At 31.8% G+C, this 11,246-nt stretch overlaps 1 protein-coding gene across 1 annotated transcript in view; it reads right to left on the bottom strand.

The window, feature by feature from the left end:
• Positions 1 to 454: 454 nt before the first annotated feature.
• Positions 455 to 11,246, bottom strand: part of l(2)09851 (WD repeat-containing protein 1 l(2)09851) — a 100,022-nt gene continuing 89,230 nt past the window's right edge. Inside the window, exon 9 of the mRNA XM_089103681.1 lies at positions 455 to 628. Coding sequence (XP_088959807.1) covers positions 491 to 628 — 138 coding nt within the window. The 3' untranslated portion in view covers positions 455 to 490. The remainder of the gene's footprint in view (positions 629 to 11,246) is intronic.

The following is an 11,246-nucleotide window of genomic DNA, read 5'->3' as shown; positions in this document are numbered from 1 at the left end:
CCACCCCCTTTCGCAACTAAATTTTATCAAATGGGCATACATGTTGCACCTTGTTTGAATCAGAATCCTAAAACTATTTTAATTGGTAAACTTGGAGGCGCAAAGTAGACTTGTGGTCACAACGACACATCGTCTACCACTAGCTTTTCAGCTTAGTGATTGGTAGTTTTTTTTCTCTCCCATCGGCTTGAAAAATACGGAACAATTATCTTGTGCCAAGAGGATGTGATGATAATTGCTTACGAAGGCATTTTCCTCTTCTCTAACAATATTACGAAATTTTTCCAGTTCACTTGGAACTTACGGAGCAACTACCTCGGGAAAAAGAAAAGATATTTCATAGGTGTACACCGCTTCCAAGTCAAACACACCTTCCACAGGTATGTACGGATCAGCTTGAGATTAACTGGAATCATATTCAAATCCAGACAACTGAAAAATTCCTACCCAACTAAAAGACTGTACAAGATTATTCTTTAAATCTGTACTGTTATACAGAAATGGTTTTGAACACATTGAAACCAGTAAGGGACGTTGTTATCACTAATCCTGGCACTTGCGGATGCCAATGTAATTCTTTAAGCTCTTTCTGGCCTTGATGGATGAACAATAGCTGGGGTGGTAGGTCCTGAAAAGAAAAAAAATTGTTGACATTAGTTCAATGGCTTTACAAAATAGAAAAAAAACCAAAAACAAATCATCATAAGATTTACTGCAACACGAAAAATCTACCGACCAGACTGGAAGCCTTTCATGGAGACCATATCAATAAATAACAATACATGTGGAAAAAAAGAATAGCTGCAGTCAACAAGCGAATGGCACAACCAGCAATCTATTGAAATGAAAACAAATACACTCAATAAATACAATATATATATATATATATATATATATATATATATATATATATATATATATATATATATATATATATATATATATATATATATATATATATATATATATATATATATATATATATATATATATATATATATATATATATATATATATTTCTTACCAGAATGAAAAGAGAAAAAAGACCTATCGAGATCTTTCGTATTTTTAGTATAATGTTCTACTAATCACTTCATAGTTTATACAAATCACAATTTAATATTCATTTTGTTTCCTCATTTACTCTTTCCTATATTTTGTTTATTGAAGTTCCAGCATTACCTTTCTGAAAGAATTTCAGCATATTCAAAATCAAACGTTCATTATAATAATGCTACTACTGGGTTCATTGTCAAACCCCCTGCGCCGACATGCTTCTCCTTTATCCGTCTCCATTTATAGTTTTTGCTACGGCAACAGCCCTAAAAATTTCAAAAGATTCTAGGCTGTTGTTTATAAACTGATAAAAGCCCTTCTTTTCATTTTCCCTCTTGCATGCCATTTAAGGCAAATAGTCTGGGTGTTCAGTCTTTACAAATCCAAAGTACAAGTGTGAGTCATTTCTGCTGGGTTTTCATATATCCATGCTGAGTGGGCGCAATGTACTGTTTGGAATCCATATTCTTCAGAAATAGGGACCCGTAAATTTACAGTCCCTTAAAACTGAGTCCCACCTATTCAGAATGAGCAGATTTCACAGCTCAGACGGTTTGGACAACCCATTAAGAGAGGAGGGGTAAATCGATTTTCATGTATTTTGGAAACTCTTTGCACTGTCCGTGCCAATATACATGAGATCAGTTGGCCTATGAAACTTTTGGCCATTCAGGTCATGTTGCTAAATACATAAATTTATTTCCAGTCAAAACTATCATTTCTCTGAGAATTCAAGCAAACCAAATAAACACATTAAAGCAATTAGAGCTATGCGGGAATAACATTGCTGGGGTTAAGGCAGGAAATGAGGCTAGTAGCTGGTTCGTATAAAATCAGGAGTTAGGTACGGCTATAGTCTATCACCATTTATACGGATCATTTTGATGGACTTAGCGTTATGGAGTAAGGCAAAGGCTATGGAAGAGCATAGAATCACATCGGAAAGTGAACCTCTCCTAGACCTATATTATGCTGATGATTTGAGTGGTCTAGTTGAGAATAGATATGGGCGTTAATGTTAAGAATTATTAGAATAAGTAAAAATTATTCACTAAATTCTGCATTATGAGTTTTGGAATACAGTGTTTCAAACTCTTCATCAACTTCGACTTGTTAGAGAAACCCACTAACAGTGTCAGCAAATAATATTTTGTTAGCTCGTGAAAAAATATCTATCAGTAAAATTGTTCACTGAATTCTGCATTTACTAGTTTCTGAATACCCGACTTCAAATTCTGAACAAAATCCCAAAAATCCGTTAAAAATTGTAGCAAATGATCTTTTGTTAGCTCATGAAAACACATTATCAGTAAAAATTGTTCGCTGAGTTCTGCATTATCAGTTTTTGAATGTAGTTTCAAATTCTCCAACAACGACTCCATTTGTCAGAGAAACTCGCTAACAATATTTACCTAAAAATTTTAGCTCGTGAAAACACAGCCATCAGTAAAATTGTTCGCTGAATTCTGTATTATCAGTTTCTGAAAACTAGGCATAAAATTCTGAAAAAAAAAATTCGGAAGAAATCCACTAACAATGTTAGCAATTGACCTTTTATTGGCTCAAAAACGCAATATCAGTAAAAAATTTTCACTGAATTTTGCATTATCAGTTTTTGAGTAGAAAGCTTCGAATTCTCCAACAACGTTTCGATTTGTAAGAGAAATTCGCTAACATAATCAGCTAATAATCCTTTGTAGCTCGCAAAAATACAACTATCGGTAAAACTGTTCACTGAATTTTGCATTAATAGTTTCTGAAAGCCAAGTTTCAATTTCTAAAAAAAACTTTTGGACATCTCGCTAACAATGTCAGCTGTTAGCTCACGTAAACACAAATATCAGTAAAAATATTAAATTAATTAATTAGTTCTTAATTTATTCAAATAATTAATTCTATTCTCAGTTTCTGAATACTCGACCTAAAATTCTGAAAAAAGTTTTACGGACAAGGATCCAATTTATTCGTGCTCGTGCGGAGAGAAACGTGACTAAAAAGTTTGAACATTCCTTTTCGAACGATCCATAGTCCACGTAATAAAGTATTCATTATTCTCTTTACACTTATTTATGTTTTGTATTTATATACTTGACAAAATGAAATCTTGCATTAAAAATTTTTCTACTTTTTTTTCTAGGAAATTTTTTACCTATTGTTCCTGAAATAATGATTTTATTAAAAGACATTTACCCTTATACTTCTATCTATTTAAGGTTCATTATGTCCACCATTGGTTGTTAGAACAGAGCACGACCCCAGAGCAAAATTGTCCCACACTCGAAAATTCATCCGGAGAAAAAAACGATTAAAGATTTTGAACGCTCCTTTTCGAACACTCTATAATCCAGTAAATGAAATTGTAACAGCTTAATTTTTACTATTACGGTTGCTAATTATACATGGAAAACGAATTTTCAGGATAGGCTAATTTTGCTTGTAGGTTAATTTCGCTCTCAGGAAAGGTGCTGACGCATCGATTAGTATAGCAACAATGTCCCAGTACATATTGCAGAAATAGACCATTCAATAGAGCAGAAAAATCTGCGAAATGACAGAAGATCTCCAAATTTAGTTTTCTTACGGAATAAGATAATTACGCTCCCAGATTCCGTTATTACACAGAAGAGATTCGAATCGCCTTAAAAATGGAGTAATAAACCGAAAAAAACAACAACAATAAAAAACACTCGAAATGATAATTAATACATACACCAGACAAATAAGTATCAACAAGCAGCAAATAAATAAATAACACCAATTCATAATATACTCTACAACAAAGAAAAAACACTACTACTACTACTACTAATAACAACTCGCCGCAGCACCAAGCAACCTGAGGCCAACGCAGCTACGCACTCTCCTCCATTCTAATCTATTCAAAGCCTCCCTCTTTACATCACATAGAAATTTCCCATTTTCTTTAAATTTTTCTTTGTGACATCCTCCCACCCCAACCGCGGACGACCTCATTTCGGTTTAGCCCAAGACAATTGACCAAAAAGGACAATATTCGATAATCTGTGATCCTTAATCCGCAGAACGTGTTCCAGCCATCTCAACCTTTCTCTCATTATAACCCTAGAAAGTAGGGTTGAACCACACTTTTCGTACAGCCTACTGTTTGAAATACGGTCAGTCAGCCGGGTACCAAGAACAAGCTTCGTCTAGCAAATCCTCGTCCGCTTCTCGGAGCGCCCATGCTTCAGAACCATATTTGACCACTGTCATCACTGTAGCTTCCAATATGCTAATCTTGGTTCGCATACTTATCTTCCTACTCTTTCAAACCTTTTTTAAGTGTGAAAAAACACCCTGAGCCTTGGCTATTCTACTTTTAACATCAGCTCATAATGAACAAAATGTACATAATATATGTCATAATGTACTCAGTTTATAATGTACAGCGATTCAAAAATTATTAAATTTGCTGGATAAAATTGTTAGAACAAGTGAACAAACTTATTATGAAAATTCATTTAAAAAATTTGATTCACCTCGGACTACATGGAAATTAATCAAGGAAAAAATTGGAAACAATACTAAGACACCAAACCCTGAAGTGATTATAAATGAAAATGGTGTTGAATTGAAGGGGAAGGATATGGTTGCCGATCATTTTTGTAATTACTTTTCTCATATTAGTACTATTGTTGAACTGAATTTCCCAGAATCTCGGTTTTATTCACAGAAAAAATATCTCCCGTCCTCTGAAAATTCTAGTATGTTCCTGACCCCTGTTACTTTCGGTGAGTTCCAGAAAGTAATTACGAATTTAAAAAGTGGTAATTCCCTAGGTCTGAATGGGCTCTCCACAAATATTCCGAAAGAGCTTGCTTGTGTAATCCATGTCCCGTTACTTCATATTTTAAATGCATCTGTATCGTCAAGGATCTTTCCAGAAGAAAGGAAATCTGCACGAATTTTTCCAATTCATAGTAAAGGTGATAATACAGTTATAGGCAACTATCGCCCAATAGCTATTCTTTCCCCAATACCTAAAGTTCTAGAAAACATTACTTAAAAAAATTTGTTTCGTATTTTGATAGAAAGGAATTCATTTACTAAAAATCAGTTCGGATTCAGGTCAGGTCATTCTACTGAACAAGCTATTGCTGCGTCAATTTTAGACATTAATGATTCACTAAATGATGATAATCATGTGTCTACTCTTTTCTATGATATAAAAAAGGCATTTGATACGCTAAACCCTAAAAATGTTGCTGGAGAAAATTAATAACACAGGTATTAGAGGTAACAAAATCTTACTGCATGGTCGAAAAATTCATGTAGAAATAAATGGGCATCTGTCAAGCCATATTGCTATTGATGATATTGAAGTCCCACAGAGATCAGTATTAGGGCCATTACTATTTTTGATTTATATAAATGATCTTCCAAGATGTTTACACCAAGATAGTAGCTTAGAAGTAATTTTTGCAGATGATACAGCGGTAATAGTAAAAGCTAAAACCCCATCTTTGTTGGTTGAGAAAATGGTGACAGCAATGAAATCTTTGAATAAATGGTTTGCATGTAACTACCTGGCTCCGAATTTTTCTAAAACTGAATTCATGATTTTTGGGCGGTCACAGCGGGCAGTAAATAAAATTACCATAGATGAGTTAATTGTAATCCAAAGTAGGATAAAAAGAGTAAAATTATTTCGTTACCTTGCGATTATTCTCGATGAGCTTTCATCTTTCCGTAAGGATTTTGATTATTTGAGATTGAAACTTGCCCATAACTTAGGCTGTCTTCTTAGATTGGAACATGTATTTTCTTTTTCCATCCTTAAAATTTTATACCATTCTCTAATTGAATCATATCTTAATTATTGCCCTGTAATCTATCTCAACACATTTATGGTCCATCTGCAACCTCTTCAGATAGTTCAAAATAAGGCAATTAAAATTCTGGGTACTTTTGTTCATCGCCCAATGAGGCTTCAAAATCTCTCTGAAACCCAAACTTTATGTTTTTCTCAATATACTTAATCACAAACAACTGAAAGACCTGCATACAGCAATGTGGTATTATGATATCCAATCGTCAACAAATTATTTCCATAATTTGGGTATAATTGAGACTGCCATTTCTCCTGCCCATTATGTCCGCTCCAAGAAGTATCGCCTTCCCCCAGTTAAGTCACAAAGAGGTAGATTCTCAATCAGATACCAGATTCCTCATATCGTAAATAAACTTAATTTTAGTAGAAATGTTCCCAAGTTTCAAGAGCCCATTTTCTTTGACAAAATATATTTCAAAAATGGTTCTTTGTCTGGATGTTAGGATTGATGAATAATATATATTAGCATGAATTTTGTTGTGGTGTTCTCGCACTGGGGTCGCTTCCTCGGTTATCTCCTACATTGTACGTTTATTACTATTATTCTCCATGACCACACTGCCTTTTCTATGACGAAAACAATAAGAATTCCAAATAGGGATAGGTCCTTTTATTAGACAGTGAAACGAAAATATAAAACAAAGACTCTAAATATTTATATGACACAGTCGGTCATCATCATCAGTAGAGTTACTCTACTGATCAGTAGAGTTACATCAGTAGCTCTACTGATGATGATGACCGATTGTGTCATCGAAATATTTAAAGTCTTTGTTTTATATTTTCGTTTCACTGTCTAATAAAAGGACCTATCCCTATTTGGAATTCTTATTGTTTTTGTACGTTTATTTTTTTTTATATCTTTTATTGGTTATTTCGGCATATTCTTATCTTTGTTTATGGCCGACACATCGAGCCCTACTCCCCTTTGATCAGTTTAGAAAATTATTTATCATGTATTTTGTCAATAAAAGATCTTGCCTTGTAACATCTTCTCTGCTCCCACTGTATTTATTAATATTACTACCAAGGTAAGTGAAGTTGTCCATCTAATCAATCTTTTCGTTATCCAACGTCTCCTTTTCATCTTCACTTATTACTAGCCTTAGAGAAACAATAAACTATTCTTTATTGTTTATTAGAAAATTAATTTGTTCATTTTTATTCAAAAATAGGAAAAACACTATACAGGTTTTAAATTGATAGCGTGAAACAAACAAGTTTTTCAATCGTGACGTCATCATCAAAACTGAAATGACGTCAGGTTGAGCATATATTCATATGCAATACGCACATACTCTTAGTACTTATAAGAACTTCAAAGCAAAATGAAGTAGTTACATAAAAAGTAACTGAAGATCACCTTAATGGTTTTTCTTATCCTCAGCCCTTCAAAAATAACAAGATACATTTATAGTATAATTTTCTCAAGTATTCCACTGGTATTTTTTTCTCGGCTATTTGTAGTAATTAAATTGTAGGAAAATTTTTTATCCCAGACAGGTACTTTTGAATGTTTAAAACAATTTTATTGACTATTTAAAAAGTTATTCTTGTATCTTTTTCGAAGCCACAATAGAGAAAAAAAAATCGTATTAAATAGCTTCTAAATACTTTTTCAGAACTTTTTTAAGCCTTTGACTATTCTATTTTGATCATTATCGTACATAAGAGGAAAATTTGAGGGTTAAGTAACCTTTGCTATTTCAATATAAGTTTGTCGAGTATTTGCCGTTTTTTTTCTCTTTTTATGGGTTCTTTTGCATGACACCATTGGAGAAAAAAGTGGAAGCTTAAGCCAGTACCTTTTACTGAACAGAGTAGTTCAGAAATAGTGAAGATTTACTTACCTAACGTTAAACATATTATAAAAGTCTATTATCAGGTAAATAAGTGTTGTTATTGCAGTGAGTATTTGGTCAATTTTATTGTTTTTCCCAAGATTCTTTTCGAGGCATTATTAAAAGTCTCAGAGAAGTAACTTTTGCAATTGCAACTATCTTTAGTAATTGACAATTTTATTTTTGTTTAACAGTTTTTTCCCAAGACACCTAGGAGGAAAAATTGAGATTTCAAACAGACGTTTGTTTTACTATTCAAAAAGAATTTCTTGACTATTTTGACAAATTTTATACACTACTTGACTTGAGGAATTTTATAGACTACTTGACTTGACGAATTTTACAGACTACTTGACTTGACGAATTTTATAGACTACTTGACTTGACGAATTTTATAGACTACTTGACTTGACGAATTTTATAGACTACTTGACTTGACGAATTTTACAGACTACTTGACTTGACGAATTTTATAGACTACTTGGCTTGACGAATTTTATTTTATTTCCACAAATTTAAATTCAAGGCACTATCAAGTTGGAAGTCGGGTAGAGAGGCTTTCCGTTGAAAAATAACTTTCTCGCGTGTTTTACAATTTTTTTTCTTTTTCTAGGTCCTTTTTTGAGATACCATTCCAAGATGTAGAATCTCAGCTAAATATTTTTTGACTATTTCAAAACATTTTTCGTATTGTTTAAGTGAAATGTTAAGACAAGGACTGTAGAAAACAAAAATCTGATCAAAAATTTTAAAATTACATAGCAGGTAGAAAACGCAGTTATAAATGCGGTTCTCGTGATGTCGTAATGCAACAACAAAAGTGACGTCATTCTGTGTTAGTCTGTGTCTGTGTTCTGTGCACACAAAGTGAAAACACACTGTTAGTCTTCTAAAGGTTTTAGAAGAAAGAAAAGTAAGATAAGACAAAAAAAAAGTGCTCTTGAATGTCAGGTAAATAACTTTGACCATTTAAAGACGGCATTCTTGTGCGTTGGACTAATTTCTTTTTTCTTTGGAGGATAATTTTGGATCTGAGGTAAGTTAACTTTTCTATTTTTTCCATTTTCTATTTAAACTTTTCTATTTTAGGTTCTTTACCGATGCACCATTGGAGGAAAAATTTGAATATTCATGTAAATTTTGCTATTAAATATAAATACCTTTGGGATTTGATTAATTCTATTTTCTTTTCGGGTTGTTTCTTTGAGCCACCATTGGAGATACAAGTTGAATCTCAGGTAAGTAAGTTTTGCTTTTTTTAGCACTTGATTAATTTTGATTATTTGTAGATTATTTTCGGGGCACAGATGGAGGCAAAATTTTTTTTTTTTTGGTTCTTTTTGCACCATCATTGGAGGAAAAAGTTGAATCTCAGATAAGAAAGATTTCCTATTTATAAATAGGTGTCTTTAGCCTTTAATTACTTTTTTTCTTTTCTAGTTTTGTTTTTTTGAGCAGCCACTGGAGGAAAAAGTTGAATATAAGGTAAGTAAGAATTGATATTTAAAAATAAGTGGCTTAGCATTTGATTTAATTTTCTTTTATTTTCTAGGTTCTTTTTTCAGCCGTTATTGGGGTAAAAAGTTGAATCTCAAGGAAGTATGGTTTCAAATTTAAAAACAAGAATCTTTAGAACTTCATTAAGTTTCTTTTATTTTCTAGGTTCTTTTTTTTAGCAGCCACAGGAGGAAACACATGAATCTAAGGTAAGTGAGTTTTGCTATTAAAAAATAGTGTTTTTAGTTGCTATTTTCATTTCTACGTTCTTTTTTTAACGAAGAAGTTAAATCTAAGGTAAGTGAGGTTCACTATTTGAAAGTAGTGTCTTTATTATTTGATTATTTTTCATTTCTTTTCCAGGTTCTTTTTTGAGCCATTATTAGAGGAAAAAGGTAAATCTAAGGTAAGTAAGTTTTGCTATTTAATAAGTGTCTTTTGTATTTGATTAATTTTCTTTTGTTTTCTAGGTTCTTTTTTGAGCCATTATTTAAGAAAAAGGTTGAATCTCAAGTAAGTAAGATTTCCCATTTACAAGTAAGTATCTTTAGTATTTCATTAATTTTCTTTTCTTTTCTAGGTTCTTTTTTGAGCCATTATTAGAGAAAAAGTTGAATCTCAAGTAAGTGAGATTTTCTATTTATAAGTAAGTGTCTTTAGTGCTTCATTAATTTTCTTTTCTTTTCTAGGCTTTTTTTAAACTGTAGGACACTGTTTTTTTTTCAGGTAAGTGAGATATTTTATTTAAGACAGGTGTCTTTACTATATGATTAATTTTCTTTTCTTTTCTAGGTTGTTTCTGAGCATCCAAAGGAGGAAAAAGTTGAATCTCAGGTAAGTAAGTTTTGCTATTTAAAAAGTAGTGTCTTTAGTATTTGATTACTTTTCTTTTCTAGTTTCTTTTTTCAGCCATTTTTGAGGGGGAAAAGTTGAATCTTAAGAAAGTAAGGTTTCAAATTCAAAATAAGTGTCTTTAGCCTTTCATTAAGTTTCTTTTCTTTTGTAGGTTCTTTTTCGAGCAATCACAGAAGGAAAAAGTTGCTTCTAAGGTAAGTAAGTTTTGCTATTTAAAAAGTAGTGTCTTTTGTATTTGAATTTTATTCTCATTTCTAGGTTCTTTTTTGGCCATTATTGGAGAAAAATATGAATCTCAAGCAAGTGAGATTTTCTCTTTAAAAAAAGTGTCTTTTTTTTAGCCATTATTAGAAGAAAAAGTTGAATCTCAAGTAAGTCCGATTTATTATTTAAAAATAAGTGTCTTTGCTATTTCATTAATTCAATAAAAAACACTTTTTATTGAATACCAATGGAAGAAAGTAATATGTACCGTTTAAAAAAAAGGTGTCTTGTAGTATTTAATTAATTTTCTTTTATTTTCTAGGTTCTTTTTTGAGCAACCACAAGAGAAAATGTTGAATCTCAAGTAAGATTTCCCATTTAAAAATAAGACTGTTAAGTATTTCATTAATTTTCTTTTTTTCTAGGTTCTTTTTTGAGCTACTACAGAAGAAAAGTTGAATCTAAGGGAAGTAAGTTCTGCTTTTTAAAAGTTGTGTCTTTAGTATTTGATTAATTTTCTTTTCTTTTCTAGGTTCTTTTTGAGCAACCACAGAAGGAAAAAGTTGAATCTAAAATAAGTTTTGCTATTTAAAAAGTGGTGTCTTTAGTATTTGATTAATTTTCTCTTCTTATCTAGGTTCTTTTTGAGAAACCACAGGAGGCAAAAGTTGAATCCAAGGTAAGTATGTTTTGCTAAGTAATATTTCCCATTTAAAAATAAGAGTGTTTAGCATCTCATTGATTTTCTTTTTTCTAGGTTCTTTTTTGAGCAATTACTGGAAGAAAAAGTTAAATCTAAGGTAAGTAAGTTTTGCTATTTAATAAGTAGTGTCTCTAGTATTTGATTAATTTTCTTTTCTTTTCTAGGTTCTTTTTTGAGCAATCACAGGAGGAAAAGGTTGAATCTAAAGTAAGATTCCCCATTTAAAAATAAGAGTTTTTAG

This window comes from Artemia sp. Qi Xiang Cuo, chromosome 17, assembly GCF_049724085.1.
Source record: "Artemia sp. Qi Xiang Cuo chromosome 17, ASM4972408v1, whole genome shotgun sequence".
Taxonomy (NCBI): Eukaryota; Metazoa; Arthropoda; class Branchiopoda; order Anostraca; family Artemiidae; genus Artemia; species Artemia sp. Qi Xiang Cuo.
The sequence above is the reverse complement of the archived record's forward strand: the minus strand, read 5'-3'. Positions and strand labels throughout refer to the sequence as shown.